The sequence below is a fragment of the Lepidochelys kempii genome, chromosome 3, assembly GCF_965140265.1.
Source record: "Lepidochelys kempii isolate rLepKem1 chromosome 3, rLepKem1.hap2, whole genome shotgun sequence".
Classification (NCBI taxonomy): Eukaryota; Metazoa; Chordata; order Testudines; family Cheloniidae; genus Lepidochelys; species Lepidochelys kempii.
In genome coordinates this window covers 96989317-97016248 of record NC_133258.1, presented here as the reverse complement: position 1 = coordinate 97016248, position 26932 = coordinate 96989317, and the positions used below count along the sequence as shown (strand labels likewise).

At 44.8% G+C, this 26932-nt stretch overlaps 1 protein-coding gene across 2 annotated transcripts in view; it reads right to left on the bottom strand.

The window, feature by feature from the left end:
* RSPO3 (R-spondin 3) overlaps positions 1-26932 on the bottom strand; it is an 89154-nt gene that overhangs the window by 19204 nt on the left and 43018 nt on the right. For both annotated transcript variants that reach the window (XM_073335190.1, XM_073335189.1), the window contains exons 3-4: positions 21562-21708; positions 18980-19177 (exon numbers count right to left, since the gene is read on the bottom strand). In XM_073335190.1, the coding sequence (XP_073191291.1) occupies positions 18980-19177; positions 21562-21708 (345 nt within the window). The remainder of the gene's footprint in view (positions 1-18979; positions 19178-21561; positions 21709-26932) is intronic.

Genomic DNA, 26932 nt, shown 5'->3' with positions numbered 1-26932 from the left:
CAAGGCTTGTTCTTCCTGGGAGTTGACCAAGCTGCTGCCTCCCTTTGCCTCTAGGTGTTCCTGATCTAGCATTCCCTGCCTCACCGCCTCCTCCTTGCATTTTTCTCCTCCCCACAAGTCCTCCAATGTGTCGCATCTTTCTGAGCTTGTTACCATATATTTAGGTTATCACACACTGGACCTGGAGGACTATCTGGAGGGTCTACACTCATGAGTTTTTTATGTAGACCCATTGGTTGGGGTCCTTCCCCCATCAGCTCTCCTTTTCCCATAAGGGGAATGGGGGTCCAGTCAGTTCCTAGAATTACTGAGGAAGGCAGCAACTTTACTATGCCTACACTCTGCTATTTAAATGTTCCTCCTACTTCCAAGAGGATGACAGCCAGGGGGCATAAATGCCTTTTTCCCCTGTATACAATAAATCATTATCATTGCTCCCTCCTGTCGCCGCTGAAGCTTAACCAGGAGGCTCCATACAAGGGAACACAGTTCCACTGAATCCACAATGTCCCTTGCTGTTCTTCAGCTGACTTTTGACAGGAATTGTCCTAATCCCAGGTCCCCTCTTTTATACCTGTCCACCCACAGAACTCTGCAAACCCTCAGTCCATGCAGGGCAGTATCTCTTTATGTGCCCTTTGTCCCCACACTGGTAGCAAGCTACTGCATGGGCAATTGCGGTACCCTTGTTCATAGATGTCGACTCCATGGGTGCTGTGGGGGTGGAGCACCCACAGGGAAAAATTAGAGGGTGTTCTGCACCAACTGGCAGCCAAGCTCCCATTCCCGCCTTTCCCCTTTTTCCCCCAGAGCGCGCTGTGTCCCCGCTCCTGCGCCTACCTCCCAGCGTTTCCTGACTGCTGCCGCCAAACAGCTATTTGCATGCTCCAGGACATGGGGGAGGACCGGGAACATGGTGCGCTAGGGGAAGAGGCAGGGCTGGGGCAGAGACTTTGGGGAAGGGGTTGGAATGGGGGCGGGGAAGGGGTGGGAAGAGGTGGGCCAGAGGCGGGGCGCCATGGAAGGGGTGGAGTGGGGGGGAGCAGGGGCAGAAAAGGAGGTCAAGCACCCACGGAAAAGAGGGGAAGTCGGTGCCTATGCCCTTGTTCATCCTATGAATCCCCTTCCCAGGCTTCATTGCATGAGGTTCTTCAACCTTATTTCCACCCTGTCCTTGAGCGTAGAGGTATGGAGCTCTTTCTATGGAAAATCTGCCTCCACATATTCCTCCGTTAATTTTATTGCTGCCTCTAATGGTTCTGACAGATGTCTCCAGACCCAGAGCCATGTAGTCTCAGGGAGGCTCTCTGTAAACTCCAGAGTCCATTAGGGCTTCAGTGTCCTGGCTATCTGGCTGTAACCACAGAGTGTCCCAGTCTGACGATTTCTGTGCAAAGACCCAGGGATGTGTCCTGCAGTTCCTTCTTGCCACCCTGAACTTTTGGTGGTATTTCTCTGGTGACAGGCCCACCCTATGTAAAATAGCAGCCTTCAATTTATCATAATCTTCGGCATGGTGCTCATTCAAGGCCACATAGGACCCCTGAGCCTCGCTGGCCAGATAAGCCTCAAGGCCAGAAGTTCCCATGCACCTTTGTCCCATCTGGTGGTAATATCCACCAACTCAAAAGTTAGTAAAAAGGCATCAGGGTCATCCTCTGGGCCATTTTACATAGTCCTAGGTCTACCATTTGATTTCCAGTCCCCGAGCTGTTGCTATACCTGGGCCTATTGCTTGGTGAACTCCTGTAATGTTTGCTGCTGCTCTGCCTGTCAACCCAGAAGTGCTTGCCTCTCTACCTGCTAGGTTTTCTGCATCTCTTTTTGTTGTTCCCCTAGCCAGTGCAGCATCTCGTCCATTGTGTCCGGATCCCCTGCCTTCGCTCAGGTCATCCCTCAAGTGTCCTTCTCTCAGCTGAGAGGGCTAATGCTCCCAGATGAGCCCCTGCATCTCGCAGGATGCCTCTGTCCGCTACCCAGTGTGCTGCACTCAAGTGTCAGTAATCCCCCAACAGAAACTGATTGATTGGCTTCAATTAAGCCTTCACTCTTCCCAGTGCTGCAGCAACCTTAGTGACCAGAGTGCCACGAATAATGCCCTGTCACACGGCTGCTTTTCCTAGGGGAAGGCACTGTGCCTACATTATTCCCTTATTCACCAGTCTAACTCTTTTAGTCACCAGTGGCTAATAATAATGAATGATAATATTTTCCACAGGTATTTCACCCCAAAGTGTTTTGCAGGCTGTCTGCATACAGCCCTTCCGATATGCAGATACCCTGGAGCAGGAATACGCCAACCATCTAATGCTCAGCACACTTCATGATAGTGAGAGGAATGGGACATTTTGGCCAAGAATTCCATACTCTTCAGCAAGTGCTATGGAAGTCTTTAATGTACAGGCAGAGCAGACAGAGGGTAACATTTTCAAAAGCTCCTAAGTCAGTTGGAAGCCACAATCAAGGGGAGTTAGGCACCTAAATACCTTCAAAAATCTGGCCTGAAGTACCTAGCTAACTTTGGAAAATGGGACTTAGGCTCCTAAGACACTTGGTTAGTCTCTAAGGTGCCACTAGTACTCCTTTTCTTTATGCACTTTTGAAATTTTACCTAGGACTTTCATTTCCTAGGTGTCTTTCTAAAGACAACCCCCTCCCCCCTCCCCCCCCCCAGTAAACTGACAGATACTCAGTGGTATCTATCCTGAAAGGATAAAGGGTTCAGTTGAACCTAATGGGATGAGAGTGATTTTCAGGGAGAAAATTTAGCCACCCTGGAGCCCTAATCCTGCAAAGTGATTCATGCAGGTGGGCCCCTGTACTCATATGAAGGCCCATTTAAGTCAATGGAAAGCCATATAGGCATAGGGAGACTCCATTGACACGGTGCACCTTGCAGGGTTGGGGTCTACCATCTGAGCCAATTTCAGGTTTTGCTAAGTCTTATGTTTGATGCTTTTAGTTTGGTTTAAGACCATTAGAAAGTAACAAAAATATATATTGCATTAGGGAGTATGGCCTTGACCATGTGTGAACCATGTTAAAACACAGTATCCATGCCACCTTTGTTCCCTATCCTGCCTTTGTTCCCTATCTCTAACACAGAGACAATGATACTTCCCTACCTTTGTAAAGTGCTTTGAGATCTACAGATGACAGGGTGTGATTCAAAGCCCATTGAAGTCAATGAAAAGACTCTGACTGATTTCAATTAATGTTGTATCAGGCCCCACAAGAAGACAAATATCATTATTAAGTGGAGTAGGGAGCTCATGGTGCTCTTTTCCTGAGGGTCATTGCTTGCTCACACTTGATGGTAGCAGTGGCTGGATCACCAGCACTGGCATATTCCCCATGCACCCACCAAACTGTTGAAGAAATAAAGTCAGTTCCTTTGGGTTTAAACTAAATCCTTCTGGTTTAGCAATCCACATTTCTACTTAAGCAATAAACATCTGCCATTCATTAATATTAATTATAAATGGTCACTAGCGCATGGGATCCAAGTCCAGCAGCTGAGATTTTTCCAAATCTGACCTCATTAGAGTTTGTATAAAAAGTGTTCAGAAGGATCCTTGTAAGCTTGAAGCCAACAATAAGTGCAGTTTGCAGTGCACAGCATTTAGATTATGCACTTAGAACAAGAGCAACCCGAAAGGGTGATGGGAAATGGGGGAAGGGAAAGGGAAAGAAAATGAAGCCTGGGAGGGTATTCCTTCAAATGTTTAAACATTTTAGACCTTTATGTAGGCTAATAACAAGGAGAGGCATTGTCCATAATGACACTGTGCCATCCCTTGAACATAACTGTAAATGAAAGGTTGCATGAATTAAAGGTTGTGTAGCTCATGTTTCAGGAATGTAGCTGTGTTTCATGTCTGAAGCCTCTTTTCCTTTTAAACAGAGTTCTTTAGATGACAAATGCGGGGGGGGGGTGTGTGTGTGAGAATTTCAGAAAGCAAATGGGTAAAAGTAAATACAAGCTTAAGAACAAAGTAGAGACCTGAATGTAGCTGTAAATCTTCCTATTGGGGCTACTGTTTGCCATAGATATCGGCTGAAATGTCACTCATGGCTGATTTCACTCTTTACCCAAAAAACAGTGGGCCAAAAAACCTTCTATAGTTAATAATTAAAATCCACAGAGAGGGAGAATTAAAATCATGTACTGTATGCTTCACTTGTAGACAACTGGCTCATGATTTTGCTGTCATTCTCTATTGCAAGGAACTAATGGTATGATTATTAACACTGATTTTTTGGAATATGTTATGAATTATGATTTCTGCAGTCACTGAATTTTTAATCAATAATTAGTTCTTAGGGTTGTTTTTTCCTAAGTTCCCGCTAGTGCAAAAAGTTATGTTAACGAACTAAAAAAAAAAAAATACTGAGAAATAAACATTATTTGTTGCAACTAATTCAAAAAGGAATTACATTCTCCATGGCCGTAACATATATCAATATGCAAACACAGTGGACCAGATCCTCAACTACTGTAAACTGCCAATGGAGCTACACCAATTTCTCTCACCAACCTCATTGAAACTCTTTGTGAAATACTGGCACACAGCAAAGTCCTGCGTGCATCCTACCATAGCGATCCTAGGCTTCCGAAGAGCTATAGAAAACTGAGCCAGACATGGTAACTTGCTTCTCCATTTACATGGACAAAGTGAAATGAGGGGGTGGGATACAGGGAGCTGATTATATGTCCCTGATTCAGGGTGGTCTGGCCCAAATGGGCAGAGGATCAGGCTCTACATTTAGTATTTGTGGCTCAAGCATGCCCTTCCGGAGAAGTCCTATAACATTTAATAGGGATGAAAACAATGGAGTTCTATGGAAATGTAATAGGGCACTGTAGAAATTATTATAATTACTTATAGTATTTCCTAGGAATGTGTGTATGTATAAACACATATATATTTATCTATACTGATATTGACATATATTATAATCAATCTATAGCATCTAGTATGCCCCTACTGTTGTATATAATTCCATAGGTTGGCTAACAAAACTGTAGAAAGGTTTTTCATTCTCTATTAAATTCTAAGGAACTGTAAGGGTTTAATACAAAATTCCTGATTGTCCGATGAGCTGTGCTAAACTTCTCTCTCTCTCTCTCTCTCTCTCACACACACACACAAGCCAAATTTAAACTGCTACTCAGCTGTGACTTTCAGTAGGTTAAATACTAAGGTATGTAGTGGATTCTTCATTGTTTGGAATCTTTAAATCAAGACTGGATGTCTTTCTAAAAGGTATGCTCAGGCTCAGCCACAAGTTGTTTGGCAAGCTTCAGGAATCACTGTATGACATTGATAGCCTATGTTATGAAGCAAGACAGACTAAACAACCATAATGTTTCCTTCTGGCCATAAGACCTATGAATCTATAGTAATATTTTTTGATGTTGACACCTAATGGGGAGCATTCTAAAGCTCCTCTTAGAGCTTTGTAATAAAAAACTATAGCTGAAGGTATTTTCTTTTTAAAATCTGTGGGGAAGGTTCTTGGAAGCCAGGGGCGGGGTGCTGGCCTGCGCAAAGCAGGTGGAAGTTCTGGTGATGGAGCTGGGGTGGTTCATTGAGAAGATACAAGACCAGAGATGCAGAGAGCTGAGTAGGAGGAACTGCCTGGGTGGGAATGAATAGACAATGATTCAGCAGGATGAGTAGGAACAGCAGCTGGAAAGTCTTTCTTTGTTTTCATTTTATAATAAAGGAATTTTGAAAATAACCCCGTAGAGCCTCATCCAAATCCCACTGACTTTTGTGAGCTCTGGATCAGGCCGATCACAAATATGGCAAATTATACAACAGTGAGTGAGTACTATAGCTTTCCGTGATTTACACTGCCATAACAGCATTGCTATACATGGAAGTATTCCATGGACCAGGATTTAACTCTGATTAAACAGTGTTGTATGCGTCACCATTAAACTTGAAAACATCCACTGCCTCTTTTACTCTGTGGCCAACATTTTCCAAATGTTTTGCATTCTTTGACCCCATTTGTTAGATGTACTAGTGACTTTCTTTTCTCTCTCTCATGCTTCTTTCCAAGACCCAAAAAATCAAAATGGGGAAGGGCCCAGGTTTGTGCTAGTTAACCCTTCCTGCCAGCTTAGCCAGTTCCAGTCCCCTTCATCACCACTATATGGCAGTACTACCCAGGCAAGATTGACCGGTCTGCAGCACTCTGCTAGAGAGTGGAGAGCGAGTAAATTGGCAAGTTGCCCCTTTCTATTTTTGTGGCAGGGAGGAGGAATTCAGAAGTGCTGATGATTATGGGCTGGCAGACAAGGTGAAGGCAGAGGGTTAGGGGCTTGTGATACAGCAGGTTATTGTATTTTTCACCTTCTGTTTTCTCTTGCAGATATGAGGCATCTAGGATAAAGACCCCCGGGAACATAAGGGGGCACAATAAAGGTTCATTAATGGTAAGAAAAACAGTTTAATTAGTTCATTTATTTGACTTAGCGATGTGGGGAGGGTGGCTAGAGCTCAGTCAGCATTTCAACATGCAAACACTAACAGCTTTCTCTGTGTTCCCTTCACAGAAGCAGCCGACCACACACTTCATGTTTTTAAGTTTAAAAATGGTTTATGTCCTCGTTAACCAAATATCAAGGTTGTTTACTTGCAGTGAGTCCAGCACAATTTAGAGCATGTTCCAGAAGAGCTAAGGGCAGCCGAGTGACCCCGGCAACTGCTCTCTGTCCTGCCAGAACAAGGAAGAAAGGAAGGAGGCAAAGGAGAGGAGTTGGAAGAGGAAGATGTGAGTGTCTCCAAGAGGCACAGAGGCAGCAGCCAGCCAAGCAGTCTGATAGTCTAAGGCCCTTTTGAAAATCCTAGTGTTGTACAGTCACCCTTTGGCCACAGACATTTTCAGCTTGCCTAGGTGCATAGCACATGTTATCTTGTGCATACAGAATAGCTCAGCTGCACATGCAAAGGGTCTTTGATAGTGTGGGCCTTTGAGTGTAACATAATTGCCCAACCCTGGCCTGTCTCCCCTTTCCTCTTGGAGTTATTAGGCATAATGCGGAATTAATTCTCACATAAGAAATGAAGAGATAGCATAAAGGTCTAGTTGTTATGAGAAATAGTTTTACTCTTTATTGGGCTCTTAGGGTCAGATTTTTAGGCACATAAAGATGCAGATAGCACCTAGTTCCAATTCTGAAAATCCTACTACGCATCTATCTGCATCTTTGGGTGCCTACATTCCTTTAAAAACCTGGGGCTGAATGAGGAAAAGGCACTGCAATCCATAAAGCTTGAGTTTGGCACCTAGGACCCATATACAATGTATGTGGGGAGATAGGTGCCTTAGACTGTGATTCTCAGACACCAGCATGTTAGGCAAGAAACTGCCTAAGCTAGCCAATGGGAGATACCAACAAGCGGGCTGTATGCTAATACCCTCCCCTCTCTTGGAGATGGACAACTAACCTCAGGCTGCAGCCTATCTCTGCATAGCAATTCACAGGTTCATGGTGGTAGGCACCTTATAACTTTTAGAGCAGTTGCATAGGATGTTGGGCACCCAGGCTCAGTTACCACTCAGACAGAGGGGGAGAAAGAGCATGCACCTGCAAGGTAAGAGACTCCTGTTCAAATCCTAAGTACTGAGCTATGGGATATTCTGCTACAGGGCTTCCTTAATCTCTCTTGCTAAAGCTATTCTACTGTGGCTAAATAATAAAACAAAACAACAATTAGAGCAGAGGGCCTGGACCCAGGGTCTCCAACTCCTTGGTGGGGCCCTTTCCACCAGGCTACCAAGTCATTCTCTCTTTTTCTTGCTCTCTTTCTCTGTCCCAATGATTATTTAGGTATTTAAGCCACAGTGGAACAGCTTCAACAGGGCAGACTGAGGCAGCCCCACATCAGAAAATCCCATAGGTCAGTGACAGGAGACCTGGGTTCAAATCCTTTCTCCCTCTCTGCCTAAGCGGAGGAATTGAACCTGGATTTCCTACTTCCCAGGCAACTCCTGTAACCAGTGAGCTAAAATTTATAAGGCATGCTGTTGCTCCTCCTCCTCCAGCTGAGTTCTGAATGGAACCTGATCCTATAGACAGCTGCTGGGTTGGGCCATGTATGTGTCTTAAATGTCCGAGTGCCCGTCTTCCTGAATTGCTCTGGGCCTTAGGTGGGACATAGGTGTCCAGATGCTTTGGGTATGTCTACACTGCAATAAAAGACCCCTAGATGGCCCATGTCAGCTGATTTTGGCTTGCGGGGACCAGGCTGCAGGGCTATAAAATTGCATATAGACGTTCAGGCTAGGGTGACCCCCCCCCGATCCCGAAATGAGTAGGACAGTCCCGAAATGCAGAGTTCAAGTCCTGGTCTAGGCTGAATGAGTCCGGGACAGCATTTGTCCCTGATTCCCTGCGGCACCACGCTGCACCTGTCTGCACACTCAAGGGTGGTGCCAGCCTCTTCCCGGTGGAAGGGGCTGGTTGAGGTGGGCCTTAGCCCCCCCTTTGCCATACGGCCCTGACCCTTCTCTTTCCCTGAGGCCCAGTCCCTGCCCTTGGTCTTCCTCCAAGTCCCCAGCCCCTGCTCCTCCTTCTCCCCCAAGGCCCCACGCCCTGCTCTTCCTCTTCCCCCTGTGGCCAGGTCACAAGCTGAAGCCAGGCAGTAGTAAGAGCTCCCAGGGAGCCTCGACCACTGTGGGGAGCCCTGGACACTCCACCTGCCCTGGGTGGCGCACCACAAGGGGTGGGGACATGGGTCAGGGGCTGCTCTTGAGCACCCTGGCCCCCATCCAGGGCAGGTGAAGGTTCCGGGGCTTCCTACAGCAGCCCAGGCTCCCTGGTCAGCTCTTACCACAGCCCAGCTCTGGCTTCTGGCCTGGCTCGAGGATGGGTCCTCAGGGGGAAGAGATGGAGCAGGGTGGGGCCTCAGGAAAAGAGGAGGGGCAAGGGTGGGGCTCCTGCATGTGTCCTGCTTTTGCCTTTTGAAAAGGTGGTCACCTTCAGATTTTGGCTGAAGCCCAAGCTCTGGGACCTCATGAATGGGGAAGGTCTTGGGCCAGCCATGGGTGTTTTATTGCAGTGCAGACACCCTTAGAGTGAAGCAGCAGTGTGCACACCCAGAGGCAGAAATTTAGGCATGGAGGGAACCTTTACCCTGAAAATTTAGACCATTTGGGCACCTACCAGGGTTAGGCAAGAGTTTTGTGCATCTAAGTGGAACCAAAACAGGGACTTAAACCCCTAAATTAGGATTTAGGTGCCTAACTCCTCTTCAGCATTCAACCCCTGGCTTTAAGTGTCAGATTCCATACTACACCTTTCAGGTTTGGTGGGTCACAGGTGGTTTTGTGCTAACTTTGCCCCTCTGAGATTCTGGGCTGGTCCAGGGGCCAGTGCAGCTCTGGTTGTAAGCACCAGCCACTGCTCTAACTTACACCAGCTTCACTCAGCCATCTGTAGGCTGCTCTGCAGTCTTGAATAGCCAAAACACACAGTACTCAGGCCAATCCTTCCCTGCCTAACTTTGTATGCGCCTGGGGCTGTGAGTGGGGATGACCTAATGCAGTCTACACTAGCTCTCTGCTTGAGGAAACCGCAGGAGGCCATTTAAACTGGTTTTGCAATCCCTGAACAGCTGTAAAAGGGACACAGAACTGGACCCTTAGTCTCAGCAATGCTACTAATGAAGGATAGAAATGTGTTAAAGTTAAAGAGTCAAAACCCCAGCTAGGAAAGGAAACAAAGGGCTCTCTTGGCAGAAACAAACAGAAAATAAACAATCAAACTCTTCACAAGACAGATTCCTCAATTATAGTAGCTTGGACACACAAGAGGCCAAAGCTATGACCCAGTGGCATATACACAATGTAAACACAAGGATGCAGTAATTAGCTTCATGTTAATTTTGAAGCTTCAGAAGCCTGGTGACTAATCATGCAGCAAGGTCATTAACCATAGCCATACTGGTTTCTTTCACACAGAATGCACTCCTTTACTGTTGCATTAGAGAAATGTATTACTGTGATGTCTCAGCTTTGAGCATTTGGGTCCTTGTTTTAAATGTCACTAGCCTATATATGTCTGGGGGACAGTGGAAGGGTTTAACATTATCTGGGATTGGACTATCATACCTTCCCATGTACCTCTGGGTAAAACTTTGTAAGTAAAAAAGTAACCTTGCAGAGCAGTCAGTACCAAAAATGGCCAGAGTTCCTGGACTGTTCTTTTTTTACATTAGGAGCAGTTATTAAAACATAGTACATTTGAGAATTATGGGCCTCACCCAGAATCCACTGACACCAATGAAAAGCCTCCCATTGACTTTAATAGACTTTGGATCAAGCCTTTCATTTTTAATGTGTGGAATAGACAGGGATAGCCAACCTATTTACTTTCCCATTCCTCATGGGTATGGCTATGTTTTAGTCAGGGCTATTTTTAGTAAAAGTCATGGGCAATAAACAAAAATTCATGGCCCATGAGCTTCCATGACTTATACTAAAAATGCCTGTGATTAAATCATGGGGGAGCGGGGTTGCTGGAGGGACATAGGGGGCTGCTGCTGGGGGGGGTGCCTGGGGCCAACAGCACCAGCAATTGGGGGCCGCGGACCATGGCTGCTCCAACCGGCTGCCCAGGGACCACTGCCAGGGCCGCCAGAGCAGTGGCTAGTGTGGCTGTTCCGGGGGCCACCTGAGCAGCTGGCCCTAAAGCCAGATGCTTGGGAGGTCCTGGAGTCAGCCATACTGGCCCCTGCAGAAGTCACAGAGGTCACAGAAAATCACGGAATCTGTGAGACTTCCACAACCTCTGTGACAGACACGGAGCCCTGCTCATGGGTTGCTTCCACTTTGGACTAAGCAGGTGTTCCTCCACGGCAGGATGTCCATTACAATAACAAATACAATAGCCCTAATACATAATAGTCATGCCTGACTAATCTAATTGCCTTCTATGATGAGATAACTGGCTCTGTGGATGAGGGAAAAGTGGTGGACGTGTTGTTCCTAGACTTTAGCAAAGCTTTTGACACGGTCTCCCACAGTATTCTTGCCAGCAAGTTAAAGAAGGATGGGCTGGATGAATGGACTATAAGGTGGATAGAAAGTTGGCTAGATTGTTGGGCTCAACAGGTAGTGATCAATGGCTCCATGTCTAGTTGGCAGCCGGTATCAAGTGGAGTGCCCCAAGGGTTGGTCCTCGAGCCGGTTTTGTTCAATATCTTCATAAATGATCTGGAGGATGGTGTGGATTGCACCCTCAGCTAGTTTGCAGATGACACTAAACTGGGAGGAGAAGTAGATACACTGGAGGGTAGGGATAGGATACAGAGGGCCCTAGACAAATTAGAGGATTGGGCCAAAAGAAATCTGATGAGGTTCAACAAGGACAAGTGCCAAGTCCTGCACTTAGGAAAGAAGAATCCCATGCACCGCTACAGACTAGGGACCGAATGCCTAGGCAGCAGTTCTGCGGAAAAGGACCTGGGGTTACAGTGGATGAGAAACTGGATATGAGTCAACAATGTGCCGTTGTTGCCAAGAAGGCCAATGGCATTTTGGGATGTATAAGTAGGGCATTGCCAGCAGATCGAGGGACATGATCGTTCCCCTCTATTCGACATTGGTGAGGTCTCATCTGGAGTACTGTGTCCAGTTTTGGGCCCCACACTACAAGAAGGATGTGGAAAAATTGGAAAACGTCCAGCGGAGGGCAACAAAAATGATTAGGGGGCTGGAGCACATGACTTATGAGGAGAGGCTGAGGGAACTGGGATTGTTTAGTCTGCGGAAGAGAAGAATGAGGGGGGATTTGATAGTTGCTTTCAACTACCTGAAAGGGAGTTCCAAAGAGGATGGAACTAGACTGTTCTCAGTGGTAGCAGATGACAGAAGAAGGAGTAATGGGCTCAAGTTGCAGTGGGGGAGGTTTAGGTTGGATATTAGGAAAAACTTTATTAGGCGGGTGGTGAAACACTGGAATGTGTTACCTAGGGAGGTGGTGGAATCTCCTTCCTTAGAAGTTTTTAAGGTCAGGCTTGACAAAGCCCTGGCTGGGATGATTTAGTTGGGGATTGGTCCTGCTTTGAGCAGGGGGTTGGACTAGATGACCTCCTGAGGTCCCTTCCAACCCTGATATTCTATGATAATACTGTTTTGTCAAGACTTAAGGAGAACATAATCTACTATTTCATTCCCTCTCCTGTCAATTTTCATTGGGCTGCCTGTGCCTCTCCTGAAAGAGGCTACAGTATTGCCAGGGAGGCCAGCCTCACACTTTAGGCAACACTGGCCTAGATACTAGCAGTAGGGTTCATTACTAGCCAGGTGCTCTTGCTAACCCTACAGAAACACCCAGGCAGAAATTCCAATATACCCATTTTATAGATTTAACTTCTCAAACAGCAAACCTCCCCTTAAAACATATTTGCATGTTTCTTTATTTTGCATTAATAAGAAAGAAGATTATGTGCAATCAGTGCAATCTGGGATATTCTGTTGACATTAAGGTCCAAAATTTCAACATCCTGTTCCACAAGTGAGGCCCTCACAATACATACTCAATCATTATGCAGGCCCAACATTGCATTTGTAGGTGCAAACTGACACCGATGGGATCAAATGACTGTGGGGGACTCCTGTTGATCTCAATGGATTTTGCATCAAGCCCCTCAACAGTGCTCCCTTTGGTTACTAAACAATAAGAGTGAATTCCTGGCCCCAATGATGTCAGAGAATTTGCTATTAACTCCAAGAGAGCTATATTTTCAATACACAATATAATTATTTTTTATTTCCTGTTTTGTTTATCTTTTGTTACAAACTTCATGTGATTTTTCTGTCAGTTCTGTTTGGAACAGTTTAATTGAATGCTAATGAAAGCCAGGCTTATAAACAAAAGAAAGTGATCAGAGATCAGCTACACAACTTTTTCTTCGAGAGAAATACTAAATGAGCAGCTTACTTTACTTAGCAGCCCTTTGTGTTCCACTGATGTGTGTGACTCTGTGGCGTGTGAGTGAGTGTAAGGAAGGGGAATTTATCACTTAATATTTTAAGCCTGTTGGTATTATGTTACATTGTCTTCAGCTAAAGTAACAGCTACTCTAACCTTGATGAATGGCTTTGGGAATTTTAGCTGAGTAGTGTGTTTGGAAATCTAATGAAAGCCTGATAGGACTCCAACTATATCTATCAGAGCCAACTGCATATTTATCAGATCCGGTCTGGAAATATGTTGGACACACACACACACACACTAATTAGGGATGAATGAACTAGTTTAATGAAACAACAGAACTGTCCTGAATCTTGGCCTTCCTGGCTATTCAAACCTAACTTGAACCTTTAGCTTCAGATATATGAAATGGAGAATAGGAACATTTTTCATCTATCTAGCTCCATCAACTTATTTCAATATAATCCCTTCTTCATTAAAATTGCTCCTGTCCAAATCCTTCTCTTTCCCCCCTTATTCCTTTGTCTCTTGCATTCTTCACTTAGAGATCACTCCCTGCCCAAAGAGATTGCTTCCTCCCCACTTCTAGGGTGCATTGAAGAATCACAAAGCACCCAGTTGGTTTTCCTTAGCAAAGTACTATCAAACCCCCTGGGCTAACCTGCTTCCAGGGAGCGCTCTCTCTTCTGCCTGTTCAAAAGCAATTCTCAGCACAGTCGTACCATGCTTCCAGGCTGCCCTGAGTTGACGATCACTAAACTCCAGTTAAAAATAATTGATCCCATCTGCTGTTGTCTATTTAGTTTATACTTAATTGTAAGCATGTTGGAGCAAGGACTGTCCTTTTTTTCCTCCTGTGTTTTTACAGAAGCGAGCACAATGGGTTCCTGGTCCTTGACTGGGGCTCCTAGCCACTACAGTAATACAAATAAATAATAATAATTAATACATTAATTACTGTTCCACAACAAATACCTGTATATGATATATTTAGCCTGCATATTTTTTGGATAATAAACACTGTTTCCCATGATATATTCTTGATTCATAATTTTTTGAGACTTTTAATGTTTTAATCTTGGCAGATTGATGATTAAATGTTCTTTGATAGCATTCAATAGTAGTGAGGCCAAGTGTATTGTTTAGTTGTGACTGGTCAGTTAAGTCACATGGTATAGTTTTTCCACATTTGGATGAGCAGTTCTGGCAGAAAAACTCATGAATAAAAACTTAAAATTCATTTTCCACAAATATTTGTGCATGCAACTTTGACGTTTGGTTTCCTGCCAGTAAAAGCCAATCTCATGTACCTTTGCAGAACCACAAAAAAGGTCACGAGTATGGCCAAAAGTTCATTTATGAAAAAAATGTAAGGAAATCTTTCTGGATAATATGCAGTATTTGCTCAATTCTACCCATGGTGCTTTTTCCATTGTGTCCCATAATGCATTTTGCACCTCTGGAAATCTCAGCAGTACTTGGTATCATCATCTGTCTCATGGCAGTGATCACAGCAAACTAGTGCATCAGTTGACTCTCACGCAGTGGGATTTTCATTGAAAAGTCAAAATCAAAGATGGATCTCAACATTGGCAGGGAAAAGAAGCATCTCATTAAACTGGAGGGTGCTTGTGTCTTGGAGAATGGATTATAAGACAGAAAACACAGATGAGGGAGAGAAAGGAAAGGGATCAGTTGGGAAGCAGGATCAGTTGCTGGGCAAAGGATCAAGTATATTGCAGACTGGATGAATTTGGGCATCATAGCTTGGAATGGGTAAAAAAATACCAAAACAAACCCTCAGAAGTTTTGAGTGAGGATGGAAGTGTTAGAGTGTCCTACCTGGGACATGAGACCATAGAAATTGCTATGTTGGATGAGACCAGTGGTCCATCTTGGCTAATGTGGGCAGCGGTAGCCTGATAAATCGAGACTGGGATAACTATTTACAGTTTGATTCACCTAATTATCCCAGTTTGCTTACATCCCGCCTCAGAACCTAGCACCTTCTCCAATGAAGACCTCTCATTCTACTTCAATGAGAAGAAAACAGAAGCAGAATTACAACCCATCTTGATAGACCAAAGAACACAATAGCCAAATGAAAGAAAAGAATCTTTCCATGCACTTTATCTGAATCTGCCCACTCACCAAAGGCAAATGCCTATGAAAGATACCAGCAATTTAGCTGACTAACACCCTGTCTCTAATCTCACCTTCCTGAGCCAAGTCACAGAGACAATTGTGGCAAACAAACTCATCATCACTTGTCCTTTGCCAATGCTCTAAATCCCTAACAGTCAGGATACAGACTTAGATTCAGCATGGAAACAGCACTTGCTGAACTAGCTAATGATCTGCTTATGACCATGGAGGAATGACTAACTTCAGTGCTGATACTACTAGATCTGTCAGTGGCCTTTAACATAATAGATGTAACAACATATGCTTTGCAAAATAGCTTTCTGTGTTACTTAAGTGTGGTTTTCATTTTTTTCTTAAGAGTGAACCCAGTTTTGCTTTTTTTCCCTTTGCTTTTCTAGAACTTTCTTTCCCCCTGCTTCCTACTGTGTAGCTTGCTGAATGAATGTAGCCTGTGGAGCTCTCGTATATTTGAGGTGTCACTCAAGAAGGAACAAAACTTTCTTTTTGTGGAAGAGGGGGAGGTCAGAGTGAGGAGGCAGACGTGGCCTGGAGATTAAGGTGAAAAGCTTCATTTCCCTTTTTCCAGTAGAAAAGTAAGTATAGACTTTTAGCCTTAAGTCTCAGTTTCCTGGCTTGTGTCACCATAATCCCGTCCTTAATGTTATTTTAACCTAGTTGGCTTTTTCTGTGAATTTCCGTGGTTTTATTAAAGATTTTCTTTTTAAAAAATCCATCTCCTTTATGGAGGTGTATGAAAGTGGAGAGGACAGAGAATCATGGCTACTGTTACAGGGGTATGCTGTAGCTGTGGATTTAAAAACTTTCAAAAGAGCAAAGGGCTCCATTTTGCCTTCAGACACACACACACACACAAATCCCACTGGGAAAGATGTTGTTGTAATTTATACTTCATCCAACCACACACTGGTTTCAAAGGGGTTGATCATAAAACAGGGCATACTATACTGAGTGTATATTATACCATACTGGGTGTAAAACAGGTCCATTACTTGCTCAAAAGAAACAACCTTATGCACTTTGCAAAAATAGATTTATTACCTTAAAGGACTTTTTGTGGCATACAATATTTTGCAAATATGGTTTGGCACAAGTCCCATAAAGCACAAAGTAAGAATTGACAGTAAAATACGTGAGGAGTTTCGTTTAAAGTACTAACTACACATGAACAGCAGACATTTTTCAAAGTGAAATGTCTTGACCAATATGAAGATGCTGCCAAAATACCATATGCATGCACAACATCATCATCATCACCCAAGAAAAATGTTATTTACAATCCCAGCATTAATGTTCAGTCCTGTGTTGTTTGCTCAGGTTTTGGCAGCAAAAAACAAAACAATATCCCTGCCCCTCCTCGCAAACCCCCCCCCCCAAAATCAAAAAACGGTTACTGACCCTTAGTTACTGAGGGTTGGCTAGATTGTCTCTCGAGCTGTGCAACTGCGTAGCAGCATTCAGAGGAAGTAAGAACCTATTTGTCTCTGAATCCAAGTCAACTGCATGCTGCAGAACAGCTGTGGAGTGGGGGCGGGTCCAAGGGCTGAGCACCTCTCTTGGAGTTAGCGTCTGCACTGTTGCAAGAGAAGCAGGATCGTCCCACCCGAGCCAGCGGGGCTGCATGTAGAATTCACACCGGGCTTTCAGATGCGCCTGCCGGTTGGCAGGGGCTGCTTTGCTCTGGCTTCTCCTGTGCTTTCCTCTGCTGCTGATTTTCACGGTTCCAGGCAGTCCAAGAGTCATGGCCGGGGCCACTGGCCCCACTAATCAACTTCACACTGCGGAACAGCTGTGATGTGGGGGCAGGTCCTGGGGCTGAGTGTGGAGTTGATCAGCAGGGTCGGCAGCCCCGGCCATGACTCGTGGACTGCCTGGAGCTGTGAAACAGAGGAAAGCCCGGGAGGAGCCGGCCAGCACGTCCGAAAACACAGTGTGAATTCTGCATGCAGCCCTGCTGTTTCGGGCGGGCCGATCCTGCTCCTCTTGCAGCAGTGCAGATGCTAGCTCCAAGAGGCGCTCAGCCCCAGGACCCGCCCCCGCTCCACAGCTGTTCTGTGGCATGCAGTTGACTCGTGGATCCCCTGGAGTGCCCGCGTGGACCTGTTTGTGAATTGCTCGTATATAGGAATAAATGGCTGCTCTGCTCTTTCTGTTCGCTATCGCCAGAGAAGATGGGTAGGGTGTGGATGGGGAATGGATGGAGCCTTGGCTCCACCACCTTCAGTACGCTGCCCAGCAAAGCTAAGCTAGTACGGGGTGGAGGAAAGTACAATTTGCTGCTCCCATAGGCCAGCCCTGATCACTACCTCCCACAGCAAGGAGGATGCAGGAAGGGAATTGTAGCTCCCTGAGTCATCATTCCTTCTCTGTGATGCTCCTGTGTGGGGCAGGAACACCCCATCCTTTATTGTTGCCTGTGGTCTTATGAAACAATCCAGCCCTAAGAATATTAATAGTAGCAAAAAGTTTGTCCATTTCTATGCGTAACTTGCAGCAAACCATTGGTAACTGATAACCTACACAGGATTCTGGGAATCTCTGAAGCCTAGAATGTCTGCAGAGTTAATGTGAAGTGATGAAAGCAGCTGAAAGAATGGCTGAGAGCTCTTTGTTCAGAATATCACCAGGTTGATTCGTCACTGGATTTCAGAGTCTGTTACCATCCAGTTTTAAAGCTCTCAGCCATTTTGATTTTACGAATTACACCCGTGAGGTGTACAGCTACAGTAAGCATGTGTATGTCATACCACGAGTCCTAGAACATTGTGATAGCAGAGGTAATTCAGCCAATCACTACCCTTACTCTACAGCTAATTTGCATGCAACAAGTTCATTGGTTATATGCAGGAAACTGCCCAGTTGGTGGAGTACCCATGTGACCAACCGGCACCTGCGCAACTCACTGCAAATCTCCCAGCGCGCGTGCACGCACGTACACTGGCTCCCCAGACACAAATCAACCACATAACCAGCGCACACAATCACCCCAAATATCACTCTGAAGCTTATGTCTGTTGAGTTAGTGTGAAGCGATGGAAACAGCTACAAGCCTGGTGAGGGCTCTTCTTGTTCAGAAGATCGCCAGGTTCAATCTTCCATGGGCTTTGCAGTCTGTTATGGCCAATTTTTCATTTTACAGCCATTTGGGGCTTTTTTTTACACACGTGACGACAAATTATACCTGCAGGACAGCACAGGCTTTCATCTACTAGTTAAATACTAATTTGGACCCAAAGCATGGCCCATCTTGTGTGTCCAGGCAGAGAGTGAGGGGTGTAAGGCCCTTTCTTACTCCCAGGGCTCTACCCATACCATGAGTAACAGTGCAGAAGGGGGAACAGCTTCTGTGGGGCTGTGACCCTTTCTTCGCATGTGGTTGAGGAGTGGGCAGGAAGAAGCAGGAACTGGGAGGGAGGAGCCGGTGGGTTCCATCCCCTCCCGTGTGACAGCCAGAGTAGCTGTGGGAAGAATGCTGTGCCAGGTATATGGGTTGGTGCAGTGCACTTCCCCACCAAATTTCCAGCTTAGAGTATGGGGCTAACATTTTTGGCCTCAGCTTATTTAGCTGTATGGTTTCCTCTAACTACACAGCCAGGTCTTGCACTAAACGCCAATGGCTGTTCTGCCTGCAGAACCCACTGAGAGGAGAGACTTCTAGAGTTTGATCAGGCAGATTTTGTAACGGGTCGGTGCAGTTTTTACTCTGTGCAAGGACACGATTCCACATCTGCTCACTCAGGCCAAACACACACTAATGCCAGTGGGCGTTTTGGTGGCTTAAGAAATGCAGGCCCAGGAGTTCAGAGGTGAATTATTAAACAAACCCAATGTCAATCTCATATGATGATGATAACATGGTACCTTTTCCTTCCTTCTGACATCTCTTTCTTTGTACAATACATTTTCTGTTTTCACTTGTAGCTGGGCATGGATTGCCCTGTGCTGAAGGATGCTGTACAATTTCTCTGACTCTTGTTTCATTTCCTCTCTTGAAGCCACATGTTTTTCCTTTCTTTGTGCAGGAGCTCCATGGACTCCACTCACTAGCTTCACAATGCACTGTAACAAACATATGACATGCTGAGCCGGACTGGAAGCTTTAGGAGCACACAATGCATACAAGATATTCATTTTATTATGCACCAACCAAAATGTAAGAAAAATGAATTCATCTTTAAACTGAAAAGCAGGCTGGCCTTGAGTAAATAAATCTTCTTTCTAAGGCCAGTCTCAGATCAGAAATGGGCCAAATAGTGCTCTCAATTTCACCTGTCCAAATTGGGAGTAATTCTGTTTACCTAAATGGAGTTACTCTGGAGCTACAGAGGTATAACTAAGAGGAGAATGTGGCCTGTCCAGGATGTACTCAACTGTAAAATAATGCTAATCAATTATGTACAAGTACAATTATTTCACACTAGCTGCATTGCTTTTGCCAGTTACATTCCAGAATTATAGCCCCCCCCCCCCCAAATTTAAAAAAATTGGTTTTGGCAAAAATGAGACATTGGGCCTGATTCTGATTACACACTTCTTTTTACAGAAGCATAATTCCACAGACTTCAGTGGAATCAAACTTGATTCACACCCGGGTAAGAGGAGAAACAGGCCCATGCTGTTCACTGTCTTGGTATTGAACAACTTTGTCAAGAGCCATGAAAGGGATGCTATTTGTAACACACACCAGGTAAAGATGGGCAAAACTGGGAGAGATGTTGGGTTTGGAGAACTTTTTGGTAGGGTTTTGCTTCTGCAAAGCCCAAACCAGGGAGATTTGGATCCAGCTCCCTTATTCTTTAGCAAAGAGTGTGCCTTCCTAGACTTGTACATCACCTAGCGCATTTTGTGCGCTTTGGTAATGCTTATGTAGATAATTCTCAATGTTTAGGAGTGTGCTTTTGAATAATTGTCCTAGTTCAGCCCATCTCCTAATTTTTCTTCTGCAGATTAAGTGTAGTATACATTTAATACTATAGACATCCTCTATCTAGAGGAATACACCCTGCAACAATAGGAGGAGGATGGATTTAACGGCCTAATAGATTTTTTCCATCTCTGCAATTTATTTCCAAATTTTACAAACCCTGGAAGACAGCTGATCTCAAGCAATCTCCACTTAATTGTTATGTGGCTCATTTTGCGTTTCATATTACATGTGAGGCTCTCCTGTTAATATAATAGGTCTTCACATGCACAGCAAAGGTCTGTTTTTTCTCTGCAGCTTTTAATGACTTTTCCTAGTAAAGACTGACTCATTGTTAAAGCAGCTAGGTCCTCGGCAGCTTGAAACACACACTAAAGAAGCGGAAATGATTCTTCAGGTTTCTTGGATGGGATGAAAGTCCTTGCTTGGAAATCCCACTATCAAAACCATCACCCCCACCTGAGGTAAATATATATTTGGGAAGAGAGCTGCAAAACTATTGTACATTGTTTTTCTTCCTTTCAAACCTGCTCAAGCTTTGCTTCCCTCTCCAAATATGCACACAACTTCCACTGGTTCCATGAGATTGACATCCACATTCATGGGGGTGAGCAGACTTCCACCAGTGCCAGGCGGTAGCACAGTGCTCTGTGGCTGCACAACATGAGGCAGTACAAGAAGCATAAGGACTGTTCCCCTCTGTGCGCTTTCCGAGTGACAGGATCAGTGTTGCCTATTCCCATGATTTTATCTTGATTTGCAACAATATTTGAAGTTTTAATTAAAGCCCCACCTCCTGGAGTCACATGATTACATCAGAATCTCAGCTTCCATTAGTTTTTAAGTGAGTTTCTACTCCTCATGGCTTTGGACAAAAGCTTTAAAAATGTGACCTGAAGGCACCTTAAAGCCTCAGAAACCAGAAGACAAATAAAAATACCCCCAATATCTGTATAAAAATCTCATGATCGGGGTGTGTGTGTGTGAAAGGGGGCTGACTCGTGATTTTTTAACATATGAGGTTGGCAATACTGCAAGACACCTGCCCTCCACCCCCAAGCGCCAGTTAGTGAAGCTGGCCCGGTGTGCAAGACGAAGCATGCTGCATTTCCTGAAGGGGTATAGTACAACCGATATTCACCTGCGTGCTGGAGAGTTTAGGGAGGAATCCCTGAGGTAGAATTCCAGAGGTGTTCCATATCGTCCCAAACATTGGCCTATGCTTAACTGGCACAAGAGACCCCCTAATAAGTGGAAGTTGCTCATCAGAGGGCAATGGATTGTTCTGAAGGGGCCAGGGGCAGATTCAGAAAACATCTTGAAGACATGGCACTGGAGAACACTTCTTGTGACTGAACCTTTCTTAAAAATAATTCAGATGCAGTGTTGGGTTTCCTGTTCCTAACTCTGAACCTATTCCTGCAAGTCCTCCCCTTGTGCGGACTCCTTGTCTGGTCAATAGGAGTTCCACACTTGCAGGGCTTGCAGGGTTGGGCCTTAGGCTAGAGACTCTACTCACCAATACTGGTGCACTCCATCGTGTGATTGTTGGGTTCCAGCCCCTCAGGGCAGTTTTCAAGGCACTTTCCGTTGTGTAAGTAAAACCCACTTTTACACTTTGTGCAGAAATTTTTGGTGAAGCAGGTATCACAGTCAGCTTTACATTCTGTAATACAAAACAGGAAGAGTTATAACCTGTGTCACTTTCACTCACCCCAGTTAGACACAAAGTCCCTGATTTGCACGTATGCTGTAGTTTAGGTTTACGCTTTATGCCACTCTGGCAATGTACAAGGGCCTTCCAGTGAGAATATATTTTATTCATATCCATGTGAAGTCCCCATTACACTGTGGGAAATGAGAATGAGAATTCGGCCAACAATGCTGCATTCAAAACTGTGTTGCACTTTGGGTAGTCATTGAGAACTGTGCAAACTTGGTGCACAATGCCATCAGATCAGAACTGTAACATGACATCCACATTGCACTTCCATTGCACAGGGGTAAACGACTAGCTAAAATGCAAGGCAGGTCCATCAAGTATATCTCCATTCATTCAGGAAGAGTTAAAAACATATTTCAGAATTCTTTATCTTTTCATATTGATTGATTTCTGCTCCATTACTTTTTGTTGCAGTCCCACAGCATTTTCCATAATTACTATGTTTATATATCATTCATACAGGATAGAAGCTAGCTACCAGACATGGATTTTTAACAATATGGTAAAACTTGTATATGTATGTATATACACACACACACTATTGTGCAAGTGATATACAAAGGACATGGTTACATTTACTCTAGATTTAGAGTAGCAGCCATGTTAGTCTGTATCTGCAAAAAGAACAGGAGTACTTGTGGCACCTTAGAGACTAACAAATTTAATAGAGCATAAGCTTTCGTGGGATACAGCTCACTTCATCGGATGCATAGAATGGAACATATAGTAAGAAGATTTTGTATATATATTACACACACACAGACAGAGAGAGAGAGAGAGAAGGTGGAAGTTGCCATACAAACTGTAAGAGGCTAATTAAGATGAGCTATTATCAGCAGGAGAAAAAAAGACAAACCCTTTTGTAGTGATAATCAAGATGACCCATTTAGACAGTTGACAAGAAGGTGTGAGGATACTTAACATAGGGAAATAGATTCAATATGTGTAATGACCCAGCCACTCCCAGTCTCTATTCAAACCCAAGTTAATGGTATCTTGTTTGCTGAGCTTGAATTAATATGCAGTTTCTCATTGGAGTCTGTTTTTGAAGCTTTTCTGTTGCAAAATTGTCACCCTTAAATCTTTTACTGAGTGGCCAGAGAGGTTGAAGTGTTCTCCTACTGGATTTTGAATGTTATGATTCCTGATGTCAGATTTGTGTCCATTTATTCTTTTGCGTAGAGACGGTCCGGTTTGGCCAATGTACATGGCAGAGGGGCATTGCTGGCACATGATGGCATATATCCCATTGGTAGATGTGCAGGTGAATGAGCCCCTGATGGTGTGGCTAATGTGATTAGGTCCTATGATGGTGTCACTTGAATAGATATGTGGTCAGGGTTGGCATCGGGCTTTGTTGCAAGGATAGGTTCCTGGGTTAGTGTTTTTGGTGTGTGGTTGCTGGTGAGTATTTGCTTCAGGTTGGGGGGCTGTCTGTAAGCAAGGACTGGTCTGTCTCCCAAGATCTGTGAGAGTGAGAGATCATTTTTCAGGATAGGTTGTAAATCTTTGATGATGCGCTGGAGAGGTTTTAGTTGGGGGCTGAAGGTAATAGCAAGTGCGTTCTGTTATTTTCTTTGTTGGGCCTGTCCTGTAGTAGGTGACTTCTGGGTACTCTTCTGGCTCTGCCAATCTGTTTTTTCACTTCAGCAGGTGGGTATTGTAGTTTTAAGAATGTTTGATAGAGATCTTGTAGGTGTTCATCTCTGTCTGAGGGATTGGAGCAAATGCGGTTGTATCTTAGAGCATGGCTGTAGACAACGGATCGTGTGGTGTGTCCTGGATGTATGTATCTATCTATATGTTCCATTCTATGCATCCGATGAAGTGAGCTGTAGCCCACGAAAGCTTATGCTCTAATAAATTTGTTAGTCTCTGAGGTGCCACAAGTACTCCTGTTCTATTTACTCTAGAGATATTGTTAGAGAAAAGTGCACAATCATTTGAAGTTATTTAGTGGCTCGGAGGTTATATGAATATAGGATTATGCTCCAGCATCCATTCATCAAGAAGTAAGGAGAATTACTTAGCTATAATTCCTGTTGTTTTATTTAGTCACCTAGGTGGCTAGTAAATAAAGAAAAGGAGGACTTGTGGCACCTTAGAGACTAACAAATGTATTTGAGCATAAGCTTTCGTGAGCTACAGCTCACTTCATCAGATGCATTCAGTGGAAAATACAGTGGGGAGATTTATATACACAGAAAACATGAAACAATGGGTGTTACCATACACACTGTAACAAGAGAGTGATCGCTTAAGGTGAGCTATTACCAGCAGGAGAGCGGGGGGTGGGGGGGAACCTTTTGTAGTGATAATCAAGGTGGGCCATTTCCAGCAGTTGACAAGAACGTCTGAGGAACAGCAAGGGGGAGAATAAATATGGGAAAATAGTTTTACTTTGTGTAATGATCCATCCACTCCCAGTCTTTATTCAAGCCTAAGTTAATTGTATCCAGTTTGCAAATTAATTCCAATTCGGCAGTCTCTCGTTGGAGTCTGTTTTTGAAGTTTTTTTGTTGAAGAATTTCCACTTTTAGGTCTGTAATCGAGTGACCAGAGAGATTGAAGTGTTCTTTGACTGGTTTTTGAATGTTATAATTCTTGACGTCTGATTTGTGTCCATTTATTCTTTTACGTAGAGACTGCCCATGGCAGAATGTACATGGCAGAGGGGCATTGCTGGCACACGATGGCATATATCACATTGGTAGATGTGCAGGTGAACGAGCCTCTGATAGTGTGGCTGATGTGATTAGGCCCTATGATGGTGTCCCCTGAATAGATATGTGGACACAGTTGGCAACGGGCTTTGTTGCAAGGATAGGTTCCCGGGTTAGTGGTTCTGCTGGTGAGTATTTGCTTCAGGTTGGGGGGCTGTCTGTAAGCAAGGACTGGCCTGTCTCCCAAGATCTGTGAGAGTGATGGGTCGTCCTTCAGGAAAGGTTGTAGATCCTTGATGATGCATTGGAGAGGTTTTAGTTGGGGGCTGAAGGTGATGGCTAGTGGCGTTCTGTTATTTTCTTTGTTGGGCCTGTCCTGTAGTAGGTAACTTCTGGGTACTCTTCTGGCTCTGTCAATCTGGTTCTTCACTTCAGCAGGTGGGTACTGTAGTTGTAAGAATGCTTGATAGAGATCTTGTAGGTTTTGTCTCTGTCTGGGGGGTTGGAGCAGATGTGGTTGTATCGTAGAGCTTTGGCTGTAGACAATGGATCGTGTGGTGTGGTGTGGATGAAAGCTGGAGGCATGTAGGTAGGCATAGCAGTCAGTAGGTTTCTGGTATAGGGTGGTGTTTATGTGACTACGGTGCTAATAAGCGATGGTGTCCAGGAAGTGGAGCTCTTGTGTGGACTGGTCCAGGCTGAGGTTGATGGTAAGATGGAAATTGCTGAAATCATGGTGGAATTCCTCAAGGGCTTCTTTTCCATGGTTCCAGATGATGAAGATGTCATCAGTGTAGCGCAAGTAGAGTAGGGGCATTAGGGGACAAGAGCTGAGGAAGCGTTGTTCTAAGTCAGCCATAAAAATGTTGGCATACTGTGGGGCCATGCGGGTACCCATAGCAGTGCCGCTGATTTGAAGGTATACATTGTCCCCAAATGTGAAATAGTTATGGGTGAGGACAAAGTCACAAAGTTCAGCCACCAGGTTTGCCGTGACATTATCAGGGATACTGTTCCTGACGGCTTGTAGTCCATCTTTGTGTGGAATGTTGGTGTAGAGGGCTTCTACATTCATAGTGGCTAGGATGGTGTTTTCAGGAAGATCACCGATGGATTGTAGTTTCCTCAAGAAGTCAGTGGTGTCTCGAAGGTAGCTAGGAGTGCTGGTAGCGTAGGGCCTGAGGAGGGAGTCTACATAGCCAGACAATCCTGCTGTCAGGGTGCCAATGCCTGGTATGATGGGGCATCCAGGATTTCCAGGTTTATGGATCTTGGGTAGCAGATAGAATACCCCGGTCGGGGTTCCAGGGGTGTGTCTGTGTGGATTTGTTCTTGTGCTTTTTCAGGGAGTTTCTTGAGCAAATGCTGTAGTTTCTTTTGGTAACCCTCAGTGGGATCAGAGAGTAATGGCTTGTAGAAAGTGGTGTTGGAGAGCTGCTGAGCAGCCTCTTGTTCATATTCCGACTTATTCATGATGACGACAGCACCTCCTTTGTCAGCCTTTTTGATTATGATGTCAGAGTTGTTTCTGAGGCTGTGGATGGCATTGTGTTCTGCACAGCTGAGGTTATGGGGCAAGTGATGCTGCTTTTCCACAATTTCAGCCCATGTACGTCGGCAGAAGCACTCTATGTAGAAGTCCAGTCTGTTGTTTCGACCTTCAGGAGGAGTCCACCCAGAATCCTTCTTTTTGTAGACTTGGTAGGAAGCTCTCTGTGGGTTAGTATGTTGTTCAGAGGTGTGTTGGAAATATTCCTTGAGTTGGAGATGTCGAAAATAGGATTCTAGGTCACCACAGAACTGTATCATGTTCGTGGGGGTAGAGGGGCAGAAGGAGAGGCCCCAAGATAGGACAGATTCTTCTGCTGGGCTAAGAGTATAGTTGGACAGATTAACAATATTGCTGGGTGGATTAAGGGAACCACTGTTGTGGCCCCTTGTGCCATGTAGTCGTTTAGTTGGTCAAAAAAGGGTTTTTCTCCGGGTTTTTGTTTCGAATTTCAAAATGTCAAAATTCAAAAAGTATTGATGGGTAGGAGGAAGGAAGAGATGTAAGTTAGGCATCTAACCCCACTGAAAGTAAATGACAGTTCAGCATCTCCCCATAGATGGGCAGTTGACCAGAACATAGTAACACGCTCAAATCGCAAACACAGCATCGTGGTTATGCTGTGCATAGTGTATAGTTACAGAGAGGTCATACAAAGGAGCTCTGGAAGCCTCACTGTGGAGCAGTATTCCTCAGTATCCATCTCTATCTCACTGGGGAACAGCAGGCAGGCTGGGGGACTGAAAAGAGCATTGCCAATGAGTTTATAAACAGCTTGGACCTCGTGGTCACAGGTTCCACGCAGTGCAGTTGCGGTGGCCCATGTCTGCTGCTACAGCCATTGAGCTGTAGCTGTGGCACTGGTGGACTATACGGGTATCCTCTGAATGAGGATGCAGGAGAGGAGTCCATCCCCAGTGCCTGGATAGGTCATCCATACACAAAGTTTTTACTT